The sequence below is a fragment of the Bombus pascuorum genome, chromosome 8 (genome assembly GCF_905332965.1).
Source record: "Bombus pascuorum chromosome 8, iyBomPasc1.1, whole genome shotgun sequence".
Lineage (NCBI taxonomy): Eukaryota > Metazoa > Arthropoda > Insecta > Hymenoptera > Apidae > Bombus > Bombus pascuorum.
The window spans coordinates 8,754,800-8,776,126 of NC_083495.1; the positions used below are offsets into that span (position 1 = coordinate 8,754,800).

At 36.6% G+C, this 21,327-nt stretch overlaps 2 protein-coding genes across 2 annotated transcripts in view; both read left to right on the top strand.

The window, feature by feature from the left end:
* The window catches only part of LOC132910002 (mucin-2-like), a 708,972-nt gene that overhangs the window by 321,866 nt on the left and 365,779 nt on the right, over positions 1-21,327 (top strand). Inside the window, exon 2 of the mRNA XM_060965343.1 lies at positions 6,162-9,582. Within this exon, the coding sequence (XP_060821326.1) occupies positions 8,132-9,582 (1,451 nt within the window). The 5' untranslated portion in view covers positions 6,162-8,131. The remainder of the gene's footprint in view (positions 1-6,161; positions 9,583-21,327) is intronic.
* LOC132910021 (dnaJ homolog subfamily A member 1) lies at positions 664-5,444 on the top strand. The gene is made up of 5 exons (XM_060965379.1): positions 664-832; positions 2,904-3,089; positions 3,182-3,476; positions 3,558-3,897; positions 3,998-5,444. Exons 2-5 carry the CDS (start codon positions 2,958-2,960, stop codon positions 4,425-4,427), a joined length of 1,197 nt encoding a protein of 398 aa, XP_060821362.1. The 5' UTR covers positions 664-832; positions 2,904-2,957; the 3' UTR covers positions 4,428-5,444.

Here is a 21,327-nt window from a genome sequence, read left to right on the forward strand (position 1 = left end):
TGGTTACAACCACGGCAATCAAATTTTGTTTACGTTTACTGCCTCGTTTCGTTGAACAGACACATATTATTAAATATACCGTCACAATTATTCTATGTAACGATACAAAATTTTTCTTTTTGTATTAACTGCATAATTAAACAAAATAATTATTTAAAATGTTATACAATATTGTTAAGTATTTTAGATGATATGTATTCATTAAAAATCAGAGTAATGTAACATTGTCTTTGTTTAGACTTTAAATTTTATTAAAATATCTATAAGCTTTCAATAAGTATTTAAAACAGTTTTATCACATTACTTTATAATAAAATACTATTTACTTAAAATAGTATTACTTTTAGTATTATTAAAAATAAAAGAATATTTTTAAAAAGTATTGTACGTATATTTGGATTTTTAAATTTGTATTTTACTGTAAACAAAATTAAAAATTTTTTTAATTGAAATTTTTCTTTATTTCACTGTAATTTCAAATCACATAGAAATTGTGTAATATTAATTTGTAAATTCCTTTGTTTTAACATACGGAAACTAATTATTTACTACTTTATCGATGGAGTACTGGGACAAATACTCGTGAGACTCTTAGGAAGACCGTAATTGCATTTGGCGCTGACTGCAATTCTTCGACCATCTGATTGGTTCTCTTCCGTGTAACGTCCATTACACTCCTAGGAAGTTTCGAGAACGGGTACGGTACGAGCAGTAATATTGGTGAGAGTTCTATACGCTCACAATCGTTCGTCAAATAGTATTACGTGGAGTGAGACGAGCGTTAACAGCACACGAATATTTTACACGAGTAGCTTTCTTTCTGCTAGTACAGGTAAGATTGAACACAAATAATCGTAAGGTTCAAAATATTTTAGAAAATACGTCCAAACGGATAGAATTTTCATGGTTGAATCGTGCGATCGATTATGAACTCGCGAAATTTTCTCGAGGTAGGAATTCGCATAGCGGTAACGTGTAGAGTCAATTTATGGTATAGCATAAGAATCTTATGGAATATTGTAGCGATTTTCAGGACTTTTTACTGGTACGGGAATTTAAAGTGGGTGTTTGAAGGTTGAATAATAGTTGTATGCTTGTTGAAGCATATTGTATATTACGAAATACTCGTCAATAAGTTTTATCGTAGTACAAGTCGTGCTCGTCCATGACTCGCACTTTAACGTTGAAAAATGGTGGATGTTCCCCTATTGCCTTACTCGTTCGTGTCAATACCAAACGTGGTTGAAGTTGCAGAGTATAATCTGTCACTTAAGACGTAATAAGTTCTAATTACATCTCCAATTTCACTTATACCATTTAAATTGGAAGATAACGTTAATTTTTTTTTGCTTTGGAAAATCATTATTTTGTCCTTTATTATTCTTTTGTTACTCAATTTTTTACCGGCAGTCCAAACCTCCAGTATCTGCGTATGCATATGTGTATATACATGTATACGTTAGTAGAAGGATCTAGAAAGTGTAGTGTTCTTTGTTCACGATACGACAAACACTGCGTTACATTGGAACGAGGTTTTAATTTTCTTTTTTATGTCAATTAATTATATTTTATCATCTTAAAATATCATGTCGTCGCCATTTTGAAACGAAACACGCACATGGATACAATTTGCTGGACTTTTCTACAAGCGTATTAATACACTTTAAAGACTTCTCTACGTTAATTATAACATTTTTATTCAGCTTTAAGTCGATTATAAGGATCTGTCAAGTTTTAAATAATTTTTCTTTTTCATTTTATATATATACTTTTAATTATGTTATATCGATATTAAAATTAGAAGTATTTGAAGTTCAAGGTCATTACACGTAATTTCCATGTTTAAAACGTGTACAACGTATATAAATATCAATAACATATTTTAATATTTTGATCTTAAATTATCTGTCTCAAAAACAATAAAGAAATATGGAGTTCTTTTTCTTCAACCTTTTGCGTTTATCTATACTTAATGAATTTTAATTCAAATACATAACACTACATGAGTAATGAGTTCATGGTACGTGCATCAGGGACATACGTTCCTAAATTGCATAACGATTAATATCTCAAGTTGATGTTTGATTTTTGCTGTTGTATTTCTTTTCATCGTGCATCTGTTTAATATTTTACAAATATAATTAAATAAATAATCATTTAATAAAAAAGTATAGTTTATAACTGCGTGATACTTTTACTATACTTCATAAAACTATTGTAACAGATATTAAAGCTGTTTTTGATGTTTACTACGTTGTAACATACATGAATTTAATTACGTTTCCATATATAAATTGACATACTACATGTGTATTTATATGTAATCTTATTTTATTTGATATATGTATTATCAATTATAATAAATATTGATTCTTATTTTATTATTTTGAAATAATTTTGTTCTAAAAGAAAATGTACATTTATTGTTATGTATATAACTGGTCTGCTACATAAAATTAAGTATTTAATATGAAATAAATACTATGTATTTCATATTAAATTCATGCATATTAATGTAAAAAGAAAATTGTACAATAATGAATTATATATTTGTTATTCAAGTTGAGGAATGTTTTAACAGTAGGAATAACCAGCCTCTAATATATATCTAAATATATATTATATATATAAATAATTAGCAAATAATTAGTATAAATAATGAATGATAAAAACTAATATAATATATACAATAAACATTATAACATTAATTTTATCAAAAATACCTATATGTTCTTAATAATTGTAAGAAGAAAACGTAAAAATCAAAACATTATTTTGATATGTTTAATAGTTCATGTTAAAGTAAATATCGATAAGTGATTATAAAGATATTAAATATGTAAAAATGATAGATAATTAAAGTGTATAATCATAATAATATTTTCTCTTTATTTGGTCTTTAGCAGGAGCAATATAATCACAACTGAAGATCGTCCAAAGAAAGTAAATTAATAAAAATGGTAAAAGAAACCACATTTTATGATGTTTTGGGTGTGAAACCTGGTTGCACACAGGAAGATTTGAAAAAGGCTTACAGAAAACTTGCCTTAAAGTATCACCCTGATAAAAATCCTAATGAAGGAGAAAAAGTTCGTATTTTTAATGTAACAATGTGCTAAAGATTCTAATTGAATGTTATAAAACAAAAGTTTGACTATTAAATTTAATTCTGACATTACAGTTCAAACAAATCTCACAAGCATATGAAGTATTGTCAAATCCGGAAAAGAAGAGAATTTATGATCAAGGTGGGGAACAAGCTTTAAAAGAAGGTGGTGGAGGAGGCAATGTGTTCTCTTCGCCAATGGATATCTTTGATATGTTCTTTGGTGGAGGTTTTGGTGGAAGGGGTCGTAGGAGAGAACGCAAGGGTCAGGATGTTATACATCACTTATCCGTTTCGCTAGAAGAATTGTATAAAGGAACCGTACGCAAGTTAGCTTTACAGAAAAATGTCATTTGTGATAAGTGTGAAGGTACATATTATATAGTAATATTTATTAAAGATGTTTTGAACATGGGAAATGAAATTTTGCACATCAATATATTTTTATCAGGTATTGGTGGGAAGAAAGGTTCTGTGGAACAATGTACAACATGTCATGGTTCTGGTATGCAAGTTCAAATACAGCAACTAGGACCTGGAATGCTACAGCATCTGCAAAGTATATGTCCAGACTGTAAAGGTCAAGGAGACCGCATTAATCCACGTGATCGCTGCAAACAATGTGGCGGCAGAAAAACCATTAGAGATAGGAAGATTTTGGAAGTTCATGTTGACCCAGGTATGGTACATAACCAGAGGATTGTTTTTGCTGGAGAAGGTGATCAAGAACCAGATTACGAGCCAGGAGATATTATGATTGTTCTTGAAGAGAAAGAACACGAGATTTTCAAGTTAGTATTTTATATAATTGTTATGTTTAATGTATATTATCACATTTAACAGTATTGTATCGTATTTGGATTATAATGCTTATTAATTATATTATTCTAGGCGTTCGCGTCACGATTTAATTATGAGGATGCAATTGGAGCTTGTAGAAGCTCTTTGTGGGTTCCAGAAAGTAATTCGCACTCTAGATGGTAGAGATTTAGTAATAACTTCATATCCTGGATCTGTTGTAAAACACGGAGACTTAAAGTGCATTCTGAATGAGGGAATGCCGATTTACAAAGATCCTTTCACACACGGCAGGCTTATAATTCAATTTGTAGTGAATTTCCCGAAATCTACGGACCCGTCTGTCATTTCAACACTTGAACAATGTTTACCACCGAGAGAAGAGGTTATAATTCCAGAGGGAGCAGAAGATTGTTCTCTTATGGACTTGGATCCAGATCAAGAAGTGAAGCGAAGAGAACAACGACAAGCGTATGAGGAAGACGAAGGAGGTTCTTCTGGAGTTCAATGTGCCACGAATTAATTCAATTACATCAATCTCACAATAAATATGATCATTTTTTCATTTTAAACTTTTGTCCCATTCGCTCGATTCTGAATCATGTATTAACAGAAGGACGAAAAAATGCGGACACATAACAAAGTTTTTCAAGACAGATGACAAAAACCTGAGAAAAATGTTTAGATAAGTGCACGACTGTGAAACTTACACCTGCAGAATCACTATTGATTCTGGTATAAAGATCACATACACAAATACCGAATTGTATAGGAGACCTTTAAACGCTGTTGATGGTACATTTATTATCACTTCTGAATTAAACTATAAATTCTGGTGAAAGCTGGTAAACTGGTTACAAATTACTTCATCGCTTGCTGTAGAAAAGTATTTAAAGAGATGTACTTATCAGTAAGCAGAGTGATAAGGAAAATTGAATTTATCTAACATCTAATGTGACGTCGTGTAACGTCGTGTAACGTTAATAATGAAAGCAAAACATAATCAAGTCCACTGTATAACGCTGAACGTTCTGATTATTTTTCGCTATTTGTGAATATCTTTCTATTTAAGTTCTCGACTTTCATCGATACGCGCATACTGCGAATGCGAGAAGTTAGACAGTCGAACAAAATTAGTAACCTTACCTGTATTCGCATATTTCTTGAAATTCTTTAAATTATTAGTATTTTATTACAATACAAGCTTCTGGAATTTAAATCGATGTCTACATTAGTAATATGACGATCGTGAAAATAGTATGAAATATCGATGAACACATTTATTATAACAGAAATAAAATGTAATCTTGATCTATAGACTTCAAAATTACTTTTTTTTTTTCAGTGGTACGTTATTCCATTACATGTAGGTAGTGTTTAATATTTGTTTATAGTCTCATATAGTGACATATGACGATATTAAAAAAAAATCTTGTTTATTCAAAATATAATTCGTGGAAAAAATGTGGTTCCTGTGTGTATAACTGGACTTATACCTACGCGTATTCATTATCTGTTGTAATAAAAAACAAGATTTGTGCGTTCTAGTATTTATTTATAACCATAATACTGGAACTGAAAGTAAAAAGCATAATTTCAGAAAATGTATTCAGTAACGTTATAAAAAAATTGCTCTTTTTAATATCATAATATATTTCATTAAAATTGAATAATGCGCGTAAACAACTGTACATTTTAATGATCGTACGGCTGCATTAAATTAAACACGCCTTCAATCTTCACATAATTTACTGTATACTAGGTCATGTACTCGCCCGCAATTACTATAGCGAATTAAAATAGACGCGTATTATAATCTTATTTATTATAGATAAATTGGTGATTGATTAGTACGGTTCTGAATCATCTCAAATAAATTGGAAAAAGTATAATGTCAAGTATGTCAAAACAAAGAAAAGTGTTTAAAATTCGACCTCTGATCCCTCATGTGCATGTTATATTTCAATTTTCTTCACAATCATCGCATATATATGTATGTCTATATATACATATATATTTAAGAAAATTATTTTCCTAAATTTTCAGTTTTAGTTTAGTTAAGTGTCGGCACTTACGAAAGATTTATTATGCACGTATAAATTTAAACGGAATACGCATGGGAGTATATTAAATAGTGGCATTAGTAGCAGTAACAATGTTAATGTGCCTTTGAGTTACGTAGAATAGCCTAACGATGGCGATATAATCGCGGCGAGGGTCGATGTTTTTGTAACGTGCGTATACGAGTGCCCGAAAGCCAGACGTCGGAGATGCCGCAAAGGTTTCTGGGTATGCGGAGGGAGCCATATTTTTCCAATATCAGTTACGCGAAAACAGCGTACGCATAAGATCTGCAAAATGGAATTTCGTTCGATGGTTGGTGTCGAAGAAGTGTTTCACGAAAGAAAGTGATTACGAGATAGAAAACGAGGGATCAGTGTGAGAAAGCGAAGCGACGGTGCTAGTCAGAATATAATAAGCGTGCGTTTCCACGCGATCAAGAAGTGAGGTTCGGTGAAAACGATGAGCGCGGCCCGCGCAGGTGTTCGAGTCGAGAAGAGGGTTAGTTAACTTAACCCGAGTTCGTAACCGCGACTGGTGGTAGTGGTGGTAGTACTAGTGGTGGTGGTGGAGGCAGTGGTGGTGGTGGTGGTGGTGCTACTGCTGCTGTGACGATGACACAGCGTCATAACACGACGTACGTCCGTCCGTGCGATTTAACGCGAATTGTTACGGCAATATAAAGTGTTTTTTGTACCGAGAGTGCATTCGCGCCATTACCGATCGAGTGAGTCGTGGCTCGGTCACTATTAACCTTTACGTATTCAGTGTCGAAGAAAATGGCTTTCTTCTTTAGTGTGTGAACGAAGATTCAGAGTAGCGTATTTTTTTTTAGTGACAGTGGCTCGTAATGACATAATCGAATGATATTTCGTTATTTCTCGGTTGAGAAGTGCGTACATGTGAAACGGAGTAATCAGAATTGCGACCACGAATAACGCGACGGGACCGTGGCAATGACACAACGACCTCAACGACCTGACTTTCTTACATAGTTCAATTTTTTTTTGTTTAGAAGTGTGGCATTCTTTTTCACCAAAGTTTACTTAAACGTTACTTATTGGCGTCTGCAACGTTGAGAAAAATCTCTGACTCGTAACGTCGTTTTTTCGGCGTAACCTAGTACACGCGTTACAAATAACAGTGTGTTGAAGAGTCTAGGTTAGTTGAATGCTTGGCCCCATTGTGTTGTTTCGACGCGACTGAATCGGTGAACGAGACAAATGAGCGAGCCGTCGCTTTGTAAATCGACCTTGTAAATGACAGCAGAAGCGTAATTTCCTAATAAACAATGTTATCCGCTTGCTCTACATCGAACCGGTATAGGGAATGACAATTTCAAAGGAATTGTTTTCTTCCCACTGCAGATGTCATAGGATTTATTTAATGAAACACGATTTACTTATCCATTGTTAGTAATTATTCGATTTTGAGTTGTTCTTTCATGAAAGAAATCTATTGGCCCGCATAAGTATACAATCGGAAGAAAGTGAAATAACGCTCTTATTATCGGAGCAAACAAGTTTTCAAAATAAAAACATATTAACTGAATGGAAGATGTCGACTCGTCTTTTATTTTCTTGTAACATGTGATCGTCGGATAAGGAGAATAACACTGACGTAATTTTACTGTGATCTCCGACGCATTAAAGTCACGAACAACCAACGAAACTAGTACCATGGTAGAGTGCACCGATCGCAGGAGAGAGGTTAGACGGACATTGACCGGTGAATAGCGCGTGTTTGTGATCCGACGGATGCTCTCCAATTTCAAAATCTTGGCACCGTTAGTACGAGTCTGTAATTAGAAACAAGGAAAGTGTTTGTGAACGTGGATGTGATTTAAAAATTGGCGAAGAAATTAAGAATCGACCGAACGAAGAACAATCGGTGAAACTATCCATTTGGTATGCCGTGCGCGGTAAAGCCGAGGATGTCGAAGAACAAGAACGTAGATGACAGGTGTGAGATTGTAATGATCGGTGAGCGTACGTGGCCAAGAGGAACGATCGAAAGAACGCGGTGGATTTCGGTGGTGGGAAACGCGTGATCATTCCCGTTTATGGAGGATGCAGCAGAACTTGGAGGTGTCTCCACGTAGGCGTGCTACCTGCGTTCCAGTGATGTCGGTGTCGGGGTTACTTGCAGCGCTGCTGGACCTGGACCATGGCCGGCAAGCCTGAGCAGCCGTCCACGCACCCTGCTCTCCCGAATCACGGTCATCATCATCATCATAATCGACAACAGCAGCAACAACAGCAACAGCAGCAGCAGCAGCAGCAATCACAGCAGCAACAGCAAGAGCAACAGCATCCGCAGCACGCACAGGGGATTCAACAAAATAGCGTTCTAGTCTACGTATCGGGGGAGAATTTTGCGTACGCGACGGCGGTCGGTCAGAATGCCGCCGCCGCTGCTGCTGCTGCTACCGCAGTCGGCTATCAGTCTCCGCAGCAGGCGACGTACGCCGGCATTCTGCCGCCGCAGGTGGCGACGGCGGCGGCGACGTTTCCCGCCAAAACCGCCATTTATTGTAACGATAATAACAGCGCCGTTGGCAGCACAGTTGCCGTAGCTGGCAGCAATAATTGTTGTCGGTTAAAAACACTCGAGTATGTGTCCACCGATGGAGAGTCGAGCCGATCGGCACGATCCATGTCAACCAGTAATACCGAAGACGAAGAAGATTACGGAACAATCGTTTCCAACAACGGTTTATTATACAGACAAACGAATCTAGTTGAAACAACCAGCACGTCCGCGACCACAACGATGACGTGCGTAGTGTCGGCGTGCGACACGAAGAATCCGGCGAACCGAAATCCATTGGAAAACGACTCGAATAATACCGAAAACCTCGCAACTAATAACGTAGAGCCGATCGGTAGGGTGAACGCCGGTGAGATGCTACCCAACAAATTATTTCCATCGAGAATCCACGGTGAAATTTATCCAGCTGGAGCGAGACTAGCTGACACGGGTTATAACAATAGCGGCAGTCAAATCACGCAGGGTAATCTCGGGGAGGGTTGTATCAGTCTTTTAAACGACGACGCTTGTGTCGCGTATGTACGGCAAGGAAACGAACCGTCTCAAGCGTCCGCGAGTGTTTTTCAAGGCGACAGTGTCGAGCAACGTATCAATATGGACGAGAAGAGCCGGCAACAGGACGGTTTCGATAACCAAACCGGCTCGTCGCTTTCTTCGTCCAGTTCGAACGTCGGTGTTGTCAGTGGTGGCGGTAGTGTTGTTGTTGTTGGTAGTGGTGGTAGTGGTGCGACTAGCTGTGACTCTGTCCGATCTGATACCGGTGAATCGTCGACTTATAGTAGCCTGAGCAGCCCCGAAAGTCAAAGTCAATCGGCACACGACGGCTTGTCTGCCGCGACGACGGTTAACGGCGGCGGTTCGTGCGCGCAGCAGGCTGCGCGTCAACCGCCGCTTCCGCGCATCAACAACTCGAACAATAACAATAATCAAGTTCAACAAAATGTAGTGCTGACGATGAACGGTAGTGCAGTGATTACGCAGCAGCAACAACAGCAGCAGCAACAAGCGATTACGGTACCACGTGGATGGAAAAGGATATGCACCAACGGGGTCATCATTTATATCAGGTGAGTTCTCTTTCCTTTTTTCTGGTCACGATCGCTTTCTAATTGGCTTGCGTGGAATGTGTGTTCACTTCGTTTTTCATTCTCTTGTTGCGTAATACGTTAGATCCAAAATGATTATATTTTCTATTTTCGACTGTTATATTTCGGACTATAATATTTATTTGTACGCATGGTAATTATAGTAGATGCTTTTATTTAACGCGATATTTGAACGATTCAGTTATTGCTATATGTGTAATGCAATGACGAAACGACTATTGTAATTCGTATGGAAAACAGATAGATTTCAATGTATAACGAGAAACGAAATTTTGTCCAATTAAATTTCATGAAATGTATCTTCATTTTTTACGATATAGTAATTTAGGTTGTGCAACTTATATAATGCATATCACATACTTCATGATATGCAGTTTTTAGAATGATTGCGTCTGTTTATTAACATTGTATTATTCTTAATTTGCATTCACATTTGTATTAATTATTCATCGCTTTAGTTTTTATAAGTCATCTTAATGGCATCATTGATTTGCAAATATTCCGAGTTAAATTAAATAAAAAAATAGAGCGGAATGTGCATATATGGATAGAGAAATTTTCACGAATTGCAAAATATTTTCGACGAAATAAATAATTCTAATTATATATTATTAGTTAATTTATAACTTAACTTAAGCTTGAAATGATATACGTAGATGATTATAATTCAACTAATACGATAAAGCTAAATAAATGCACACAATTGCGCTTCTATTTCAATAAAAGACAACATTAATTTTACCGAAACGGCATTTTTGTTGAATGCAGAAGCTCGAGATCTAAAATTGGTAGTTTCGCTATCGACATTCGCTTGCTTCGTATCACACAAGAAATAAAGAAATACGATTGTTAACCGCATAAAATTGTTAAGCGCACGTAAAAATTTCTATTATCGCGTTATTCAGAATTGATTTCATCGGGGTTTGTCTCAGTGGTTTGCGGGTTAGTGGTATCGATCCGCGGTTAAATGCTCTTGCTAGAACTTTAATTTCGCTAATGGAATTAAACTGCGTCCAGCGTCAGGCAAATAAGATTAGCGAAGTGACTGGTAAATTAGGATAGAAACCGGGGGACACTGCCACGTGAGAGATTCCCCTCTTTTGTGCGTAAAGTCGTATGCATGGTGAGGTCTCACAGAGAAACGAGATCGTTAGTCAAAAATGACTTACGGCAGTTCGTTCTGATAATAAAGCATCGAGCGTAACAAGCGCTCGCAAGATTCGTCACCTAAGCACAGAGACAGTCGCCTCTTCTCTCGTCGTAGATCTTAAAAAGGTTTTGTCCCCTTTCCGTCCTTTGTAATCTTTCCCGACGTTCGAGTAAAAAACACGAATTTTCTGGGAGCCAAGGCTCTCCGTTGAACGCCCCCTTTCCCGTCCTCATCCAGAACGTTGAAAGCGAAGGCGTCTTCCTTCTAACCCCTCATTGTACTTTTATGGTTCTTTTCAAAGTCCGTTCGAGGGTCACTTTCATCTTTTCCACCGTGCCTTTTTTACGGTTGTCTCCGCCAAGATGTTACGCATCCTCCCACTGCCTTCCTTTGCTTCCTCCGGCTTTTCCTTTTTTCTAAGGGCACATTTGTCCCGTCTGTGCGCAACGTGTAAAAATTGCACGGATTAAATTCTCCGACGTGCGCCGCGTAGGTAAATAAATTTGTAGCTGTTTGGGGTAGAAGAAGGTCGTTTCGTGACGAGTACATGTGCGGTTCTCAAGCATCTTTTTATCGGTTAGTTGATACAAGATCGTTTATCTCGTAAATAATTTTCACACTCCAACAGTTTTCAACAATTTCTTGTCTATATTATAAAATTCCCTATACGTGTATGCCTTGTATATCAATTATTTCCTTTGGAGCGGTTATTTCTTATTTTTCCAAATTAGCTAGCAATAATACAATATTTAATCAACGTATTCAATTTGGATTCTAAGAGAAAATAACGCCAATTTGAGGGATGCAACAAGGATTCGGATATACCTGATTTTGTTAAATGACAATACTCATCTATTCCCAAATCGTCTTTTAAAGTAAAATTTCTCAGAGTAAAATGCTTTATCACGAGTTTGTTGTTTATTGTCTTCTCTATTAGAAGAAGCGTTAATCGAATTATGGATAAAGAGGAAATTCGAAAAGAATTACAAAAACATCTTTCTAAAACCATTCTACGAGGTCTAAACAGACGTAAAATCGTACTTTGTGAGTGACTTTAGATGGGCGCGTAGATGCAGCTTTCCCCAGGTTAGTTGACTTGGCGAGTGACGGGATCGGGGTCTCGACAATCGCGCAACGTGATTCTACACGGATCACTTGGGATCAGTTGCGACGGGACACATTTACCTTTATGTCGAACGAGGGAAGTTGATTCCTTGAGATGCTGCAAAGCGCAAAGGGCATCGTCTCGTGGCGTAATCGTGTACCATAGCGGAGAAAAGGTCTGACCTGGTCTGTTGCAAACCTTGTTAAACGATCCTTCCCAGGCTGCCACGAGTCACGGTTTAAACGACGTCTAAAGAACCCTGGCAAACAATACTTCGTTACCTGAATGACTCTAGCCCACTGGTCCATTTTCTTTTCTGACCAAGAGAATCTTTCGGACTCATGATCATTCCGATTTATATTTATGTACATATATTTATCTGGTTCTTTATTCTTTCTGAAAACAAATTGAAACGCTTCGATTCTAGTTGTCTCCTATTTGCTAAAGCGCTTGTGCGTATAAACGAAAGAGATACAAAATTATGTTCTTGCCTTGCTATCTGTTTTAAAGTATCAATTTCTTTTAATTTTAATAATTCATTTTTTATTTGATAAAAAGATTATGAGATTACAAGATTTGATAAGAAAATTGCTGCAAACTCGTTCAACTTTTTACCTTTTTCTCTATGTTAGATTCAAGTATCTGCGAAGCTTTAAATTTATAAGATGGACATCGTTTCGAAACAATGATTTCCTGGCTGCGGTTCCTATAGGATCGCTCTTAAGAAGTGATTTATCGACGGCATATTGGCCGTCGGTAATAAAAAATCGTTGAACCGTTGGTCGAAATCGGTGATCGCTAAATTATAGACCTTGACGAGACTCCTTATAATCGCGATCCGACGTGTTCATTGAGAAAAAGATTTCTAAGATCGGCGATGCTGTCAAAGTAGCCGCATAAATTGCTCAAGACGAAAACGATGAATTCATCTTACGTTCGAAAATTCTGCTAGCGAAGACAAATAGTTTTTGTCTTGCCGGATAAATCGTCGATATATCTTGGCTGTAGGGCAAGGATTCCTTCAAAGATTCTTAAGCTTCAGCATCCTTCGTCCAAGGCGATGTATGGCAGGACAGATTCTCACATCGGCTCGTGTACAGGAAGCGGAGGAATGGTCGGAAGGAAGGAGAGGGGGGCATATATAGGAAGGGAAAAGGAATTTCGTTGAACTGCGGTGTTCGTGCGATCATTGATTTACGATGGTACGTCGTAAATACCACCGGTGATGTACGACCATGCTTCCCCTCCTCTCTTATCCCTTACCCCTGCATACTCTCCCCTGTTTTCCCTCGTAAGTTTCTTCTTCACTCTTCTTTCGCCTTCGCCACCGACGTTCCCTTTACGGACCTCTTCTTGATTTATAATATCTACTGGCCTGTTGTCTCTTTTCGTTCTCTTTTCTCGTACATGCCTCCTAGGTGCTCGGACTCTTGGTCCTCCCTCGACCTTCTCCCTTTTCTCTTTTCTCGTGTGTACCGTCGTGTTGTCTCCTCGTATCAACCGTAGCTTCAGCTTTGACGTTCGTTCTTTCGTCTGCTTGTCCCTTCCTTTCTTTTTTACTTTTTTCGACTGACTCTTGTCTCCTATATACATATCTACTGTTCGCGTTGAAATGGTAAACGTTCTGCGAGATTCTCGGACGCAAGTTTGCGATGTCTGAGACGTTTGATCGTGGTTCTTTCTTTGGTATTTCTCTCGGATACGGGCAAAGTAATTTCGCGGAAAGCTTATGATATTCGTAACGCGATTACCATATCAAGTACCAATAGAATTTCTCTAGTAAGAAGTTTGATAATAAAACAAGTACAATTGTACACGCGCAAGTGTATTTTTCAAATTATAAGTCGATCGATCTCTCCTTATTTGATACGTAATTTAAAAGACAAAGATTTCTTTTTTTCAATCTTGTGATGAAAAATTGCTCCGATAAAAAGAAAAAAGTTTGTAATCCAAAACTTGTTACTTCTCTGTGTGTGTGTGTCTCTCTCTCTCTCTATCGTTTTCTTAACGTATTAATATTTTTAGTAAGTTATAGCACAAGAGGTGCCAGATTTTAGTTTATGTTCGCCAGTTTATGTACTTTTCTTTGATAACTGCGGACCGTGTTTTAAATTAAATTAAAGACGGAACAATTAAACGTTTGCCACTTGAAATTTGAGGTAAACGAAGCGTACGAAAGGAATTATCATCAAGGACAGGAAATTGATGGCAATGAAATATTCACCTGCTCGTTCTTGAAATTATTCGAACCCTTTTGCAATTATAATTCCATTCAAATGGGAAGTGTTGGTACGTTCAAGAATAGTACCTTGAAGTGTCACGACGTATTAATATTTGACCCGTTTAGATGGATGTTTTGGCATGTTTGTTTTTAATGTAAATCTATTTAAATTAGTGCTGTTGCGACGCAGTTTGCGAGATTCAGCACAGATACTTGGCATTGCAATTATTCCTGGCTGAGCACTTTGAATATTCATTAGAATACTTACTTTGCATAGTGTTAAGTGCCATCATGAAATTTGTAATTGCGCTAGGGTAAAGGATAATCCCGTGAGCGGTTTCCATTCTATGGTCTGGAATGTGTTTCAACGTTATACTTATACGACCCGGCTTTGCCTCTATTTTCGTTTATACTTTCTTATCGATTCTATTTCTAGCCGCGAGTATGAAGTAACCACGCTCTAAATTTGATATCATTTAATTTCATATTTTATTTATTTTCATATTCTATATGATATTTTCTATTTTCTATTTGCAGTTACTATTCTTCAATCATTTACTAACTATTCTACATATACCTAATATTATTAACAATTTTATTTTTCTTCTATATAGATAATAATAAATATTCAATATTTTTTATATTAACAATATCGTATCTTGGGTATAAGAGAAAAATTAATTGAAAATATAGAAGTTTCGTTTATTTTCTTAATTTAAAATTTTCTTAAGTATTACATTTTATATAGCGAAATTAAAATATACAATACGTGTAATATTTATCTGTTGTTAGTAGTTGCAATAGGTTGTTGCATTTCTCATCGCATATTATTTGTTATTTATGTTTCTTAAACATTCGATGACGATATGGATCGAATTTCGAACCAAATATTAATTACTGATTGAAAGCTACGAGTTGCTTAATAATCTCGGAGGATGGTTGTATAATGGTATTATAAACAAGTAATTAACCACGTGGACGTTTTCGGTATCTGATTGAGTACGTATAAATTGAAGCGCAAGCGATTCGATCGATTGTCATTGTTTGTTCTGCAACGTCAATTGTATGTTAATTATATCGGGTCTATTAAAGTTTCTCTTCTAAATTGATTACTTTCATGCCAACGTAACACACTTTTCAAAACAGTATTCCAATTATTAAGCACGTAGGTAACAAATTTTTATATTGAAACTAAATGTGTTTTAGAATATTCAACATAATTTTTAATTAGTTTCAACATAGCTATGAACTGGTATTCCTATCCAGCTTGATTTTACAAAATATGATTTTCCATAAAAAAAAATTGTGTTATTTTTTTGCAACTACTTTAATCAGTATGTGTATGAGATTGCGCGTAAAATTCTAATGTTCGACGAGAAATAGAAATATTCGTTCAGAAAAGAAGAAACAATTAAGGATTAGATAAATAAAGTATTAATTACTTTGTGTACCTTTCTGGCCTAAGGATTAATTACATATTTATACGCGATTCGTGTATGCAATTACTTTAATAGTATGATTCATGAAAAGTGAAATAATATTAATACCATTTACAAATGAACCTTTTCTTCCGAGCTATTCACTTTCTATACACGCAAATGAGAAAGACAGAAACTTCTTTTTTTCCTTTGTGAAAAGAGTGCTGATTAAAAATACTTTTATAAAGCTATGGGCATCTGTATGCGTGAAGCAAAATCAATTTTCTTCGCTTATGAACACATACATATATGCGTGGAAAAAAATTCCATTGCTGTGGCCTACGAACGCTTATATGCCTTCAACGAAGTCTCTAATTATTTTCATCGAGCAAAAGCGCGCATTACAGCTGTATCTTCCTCGGAGTTGAAAGTTGAAACATCGAATACTTTTTTTTTTACAATTTAGTAGACTTGTACCACAATTAGTTCATGTATACTTGCTCATAATCTTCATAAGAAGAAAGAAAGCTTTATTCAAGTCACGAACGTATCTTGTCTCTCTAAAATATGTATACACAAAGATATAAGATAAAGTATTTTCCACGAAATACAGAGAAGAATTTGTACCGAAGATATTAAAATTCACAATTATATTAATCGTAAACATTTAAGCGAAAGTAGCATTCTCAACAAATATAGAATAGGTAGTACTTAAGATAATACATATGACTATTCATGCTTTTCTCATGTACTTTCACGTATCATTTCGTACTCCTAAAATACCTGTCGCATTTACTCTCACGGCTCTCCGTATATCTTCTTCTCACTTGGTCTGGCAGCGCGTGGCGCGTTATTTTAAAATCGAAATGTTCCTAGAACGTGTACCGCTTTCTAAAATGCATCGTAGAGCTGACGACTCGTCACGGCATTTAATCTTCTTTCCCCATTGGTGAACGTGTCTTTTAATAGAATCATATTCTACCGCATTCTTGCGTGTTGATGTACGGCGATTATTATCGAGCGAAGAATCGCTCGCTCATTTGTAACACAAACGGCCGCCGGTTGGCTGGCAGGAAAAGTGGCTCTGCCGTGAAATCAATGAAGATCGATCGAAGGGAAAAACAACAGGCCGCTTCGCAGTATACGATGTCTATATATTATGTACATTACTAAAAAGTATTCCAATACGTACTCGTTTATTTTTGACACGAAGAACTTTATTTTTTTAATCAAGAAATTACGGCTAAGAGGATCTACGCTTTTATTTTATACTTCGTTGTTACGATATCTGTGAATAGAAGGTATATGCCAGTCCATAGTTTTACGAGCATAGCTAAAGAAATGGATAATAATAATAATAAAGATTTCGTTCATCCTGTAAATATTATTTATTACGAGTATTTTATTTTGGATATTTTTGCATGACATATGCTTTCTGTACAAATTGAAACGTTTAAATTTCTTATAAATTGCATAAACATCTATAATAGAAAATAATAGAAAATTGGCTATTAAGAGATAATATGTACCGATGGAAGTAATAATTTTAAGAATTAGAATAGGACGAACAAAAATCGCGTGTATCTCCCAAAAGAGAAGATTCATCATTTTGTGAATTTTTTAATGTTGGAGTATTAATAGCAAACATTATACGTGTCTCTTTTTACATTAGTCGTTGTTCCTTTTTATTCTCTATAAGATAATTTTGCGGTCTTACGGTTTATAAGATATTTTAACTTTAATTTTGTAAAGTTCGTTGTATGAAGCAATTTTTGCATCGACCAAGAGTAACTAAAATACGAACGATTTCAAGATACACGAAACGCTATACAGTCATTTGTAATTCCACGTAACTTTGTCACTCTTCTGTGTCCCTATTAATCGTAAACGTTTGATGTAACAATAAAAGTTTTATCTTCAGATCGCCCAGTTCCTAAACCATAAAGCAGATAAAGAATATTCTTCCAAACTGATAAAACCTCCAGGTACATAAATTCAAGCGGTGGTACCTAAAATCATCGAGCACATTGACGATTTTCATTCTAACTAATGATACCAAACTAATTAAATGGAACTTAATCGAAACCAATAATACTGGTAATTTTTTTAAACAGACAATTCCAATTTCTAGTCTATCGATCTCGAAAAAGAGGTCGTAAATGTCTACGGTCGTTAATTCCCTCGTATATTATACACTTTGGTAAAATGCAAACACTGTTACCACTAATCGATCAAACTGTCCGGATATTTTACGAACGGTAGCGTATGTGTGGCGATGGAAAATTAAGGTTAGCAGCACGAACGATTAGACCGTTGCTTTTGGGACGATGCTGAAGGAAATGGCGGAGGCGAGGGCGGTGGGTCAGCAGGGCCCCGGTCCGAGCAAAAGGGATAAAGAGAGGGATCGCTCGGCCACGAGAGGAGACGAGAGGAGAGAACAGAATGAGCGATAGTTGCGCAACCACACCTCCACCGGCGTCGAGCGGCGATTACGCAAACGTGATAATTAATTGCCAGTGTTCTCTGTTTAATGACTCGTCAAGTCGTTTGCTAAACACGCCAAATCACCGGTACGTCACGAAAATCGCTATACAGGTGCATCGTTGCGTGTCGAAGCTGTTAATTCTACGGCGTAGTTGCATAACCGTCGCGGCGATAAGATCCACTCTTCTCTTTTTTTTTTCTTCCCTCTTTCTTTCATTTCGTTTTTCGTTTTTCTCGCGAACTCTGTATACCTCGTCAATGGCTCGATGTAGTTTAGATTTTAGCATCGTTCCTCGTTAGCCTCGGGATGCGCCCGTGATACATCGTACGTTGGAACGATGCTCGTGAGTCATCGAGTTTGATTGATATCACGGGAGACTGTACACTGTACGTTATACGTACTCGTTCCCCGTTGATACGAAATTTATAACCTGCATTTAAATAAGGTTTCGCAAGGTGATTTAAAGTTGAGAAAATTTCCTATCTAATCCTGTTACCTCTTTTGCATTATTTGCCGCGTAATTGTGTTTCCTTAATTTTTGGTATGTTTTCGACTTAATACTCTTTCTAACACGACGTTTCTTCTTTTTTCTTTTTTTATCTATTACGAATCAATTTAATTACGAAGTATCGCGGTTGATTTATGTCTGTGAGCAAGAAAAGTAGAATAAAAAGAAGAAAAGACTGACAGTTATTAAAAAAAAGAGTTATGGTAGCAAAGATTTTGAAACTTGTGGACAAACAGGAGTACACTCTATAGGATAGACATATGTGCTATCCAAGTGTATAATCGAGGATCGGACGAACTTAACAGAAGGTTTAAGTAAGAACGAGTTTCTCATAACGTCGGTAGCGTAACGGTAATTCCCACTGCTTACGAAACCGGCGATCGGGTGTTCGAATCCTGCAGGAGTTGAATCTGAATTTTTCGTTCGAGTCCTACAGTATTTCGCGACACCAATCCATAATTGGTGTTCTTCCTACGTGTTCCTCGTTTGGAGAAATATGAGCTCGAAAAAGTCAAATATTTCATGTTGCCCGATGATGAATGAAAAAATAATCGTGGCCAGGGTCAATCTAGCAGAAGAGGCACACGTGGCTGGGGTACTTAGTTACCGCGATGTTCTGCCTCGGGAAGGTCTGAGATAAAGTTGCCTCTCTTTCAACAGGGAGGGACGCTCTAGAAGGGCGATCCTGTAAATGGGATACGAGAAAACCAGAAACAGCGGTAAACCCAAAGCCTTCTGTCGCCGTGGACGCCAAGTGTTTCTCTTCTCCTTTCTTCTCTATGGTTCCTATTCTATGGTTCCATTCTACCCCCTATCACGTTCTTCATAGTTTCATTGTGTTTGCCGCATTTTCACGTTTCCTGTCCGACTGTTCCTCTTAACTTTCTCTCCCTGAATCCTTGCAACTTTGTTCCTTGAGAATACGAGAGAAAGAGAGAGAGAGAGATGGGAAAAACTGGCAGAGGTCGGCTGGCCATACCGATGGAAATTCCCGTGACTCGCAATTTTAGTACAATCTGCAAGCCACCTCTCCGTGTCTATGTATCTACACTCGTATTTCGTGGACTCCTCTAAGGTGGGGTGGAACTCAATTCAGACTAATCTGACTCTGGCCCGTTTATTAAAACCTGAGGGCTGTCTTTTTTACGACCGTTGCCAACCTCCTTTTTCTTTACCGACCGGAGCTCTCGTTTGTCACGAAACAAGTAGTCTTCTCGCTCGTTTCTAATTTATCATCCGATGTTTAACAATGGATCTCTATCCGTTATAATTTTGGTTTCCTTGATCGTACGATCGAATCTTGATTATTTTTAATCTTAATCTAATTAACTCTTCCAGTGGGTTAATTTTAATTAAATGTAAAAAAGAATGTATTCCCAATTTATCTACCTATTTATTCTACGTTTAACAGGAGGATTGTTATATAAATTTTACCAAGTGAATTAAGAGAGTCCGTTTGTTGAGCCAAATGTGAAATTATTGTCTAAAATATAATGTACATTTAGATTAGAAGTTTTAAGAATTAACAAAAAGGTATTTAAGATATATAAATGGTAACAAAAGATATTGTTTGACCATATTTGACTGTTCCTTACGATCTGTGCTAGGTGGTCTAAGAAATTTATTTAATCGAATACGAGCATCGTTAAATCAAATATTTATATCAGCTGGTTAAATCTTAAATCAAATTCTCGTGGAATAACGTCCATCGCCTGACGGTCTTATTTCCGTCAAGGTCCTGAATTGCTTTCGACGCATTTTGTATTGAGTAATGGGCTAATTATAGTTTTCACTTGTTCAGAAACTGTGGTTGGCATCGATCGTCGAAATAACGTTCCACGGGGCGTATCGAGTTTACCGAATGTTTTTAAGTTGTTCGTCTCGTTGATCAGAATTTTCATCGCAGCCGATCGATCGACGTTACCATCGCTTTCTTTTCTTCCTCGTACTCGTACGATAAAATCGTTCGCTGTGAAGATAAACGATGATCGGGATGTTCCTGTTTCGTTGTTCGTGTCAATTTGTTATCGTCATTGGCGCACGTTTGCGATCGCGTACACGCGTTTCTTGTATATTCTCTGCCGGCTTTTTTCTCTCCCTTTCCTTTTCTTTTCTTTTTTTTTTTGTTTTGCTCCCCCCTTAGTTCCCTGGCGTCGAAGATCTACGCGCAAGAATACACGCGGTGTGTAATTTATAGCTGTGCTGATTGTACGCACTACGGCGCCGCGTGGCGTGTTTCTGAGTCGATAACATCGAGAATACGCACCTGGTTCTACGGCTGATGCGTGTATCGCGTACTCGTCGTTTCATTCTGATTAAACAAAGATACTTTTAAACATTGTTGTGATAAGTCTTCGTTAAACACTTGAAAAATCTTCGTTTGCTTGCGATTACTCGCGCGGGTAATTTTCATGCGTAGCGCTGTTCGATCGCACTTTTTGCACATAAATCTTGGTGATTCATTTTCTACGTTTTACGAGTACTTGTAGAACTACCTTTCTTCCTGGCGCGAATAAAAATATTATCTTATTCATTAACATTTTTTTTAATCATTCATGCGTTGGGAATTTTTAAAGCAAGTTGATTAGCAACCCCAGCATTTTTTGAAACTAAAACTTATGCTTGGAAAGGATAAAGAGATGGTGAATTTTTATTTATGCATGTACAATAATCTTTCTGACTGTTTTATCGTATACATTCGAGAACAACATGATATAATAATTTGCGCGTTATAAATGTCGCCGAAACGACATCGGTGGAATGTAAAGGGTTAAATTTACGATATTAAGGTAATTTTGAAACAGATGGATTTCTCTTAA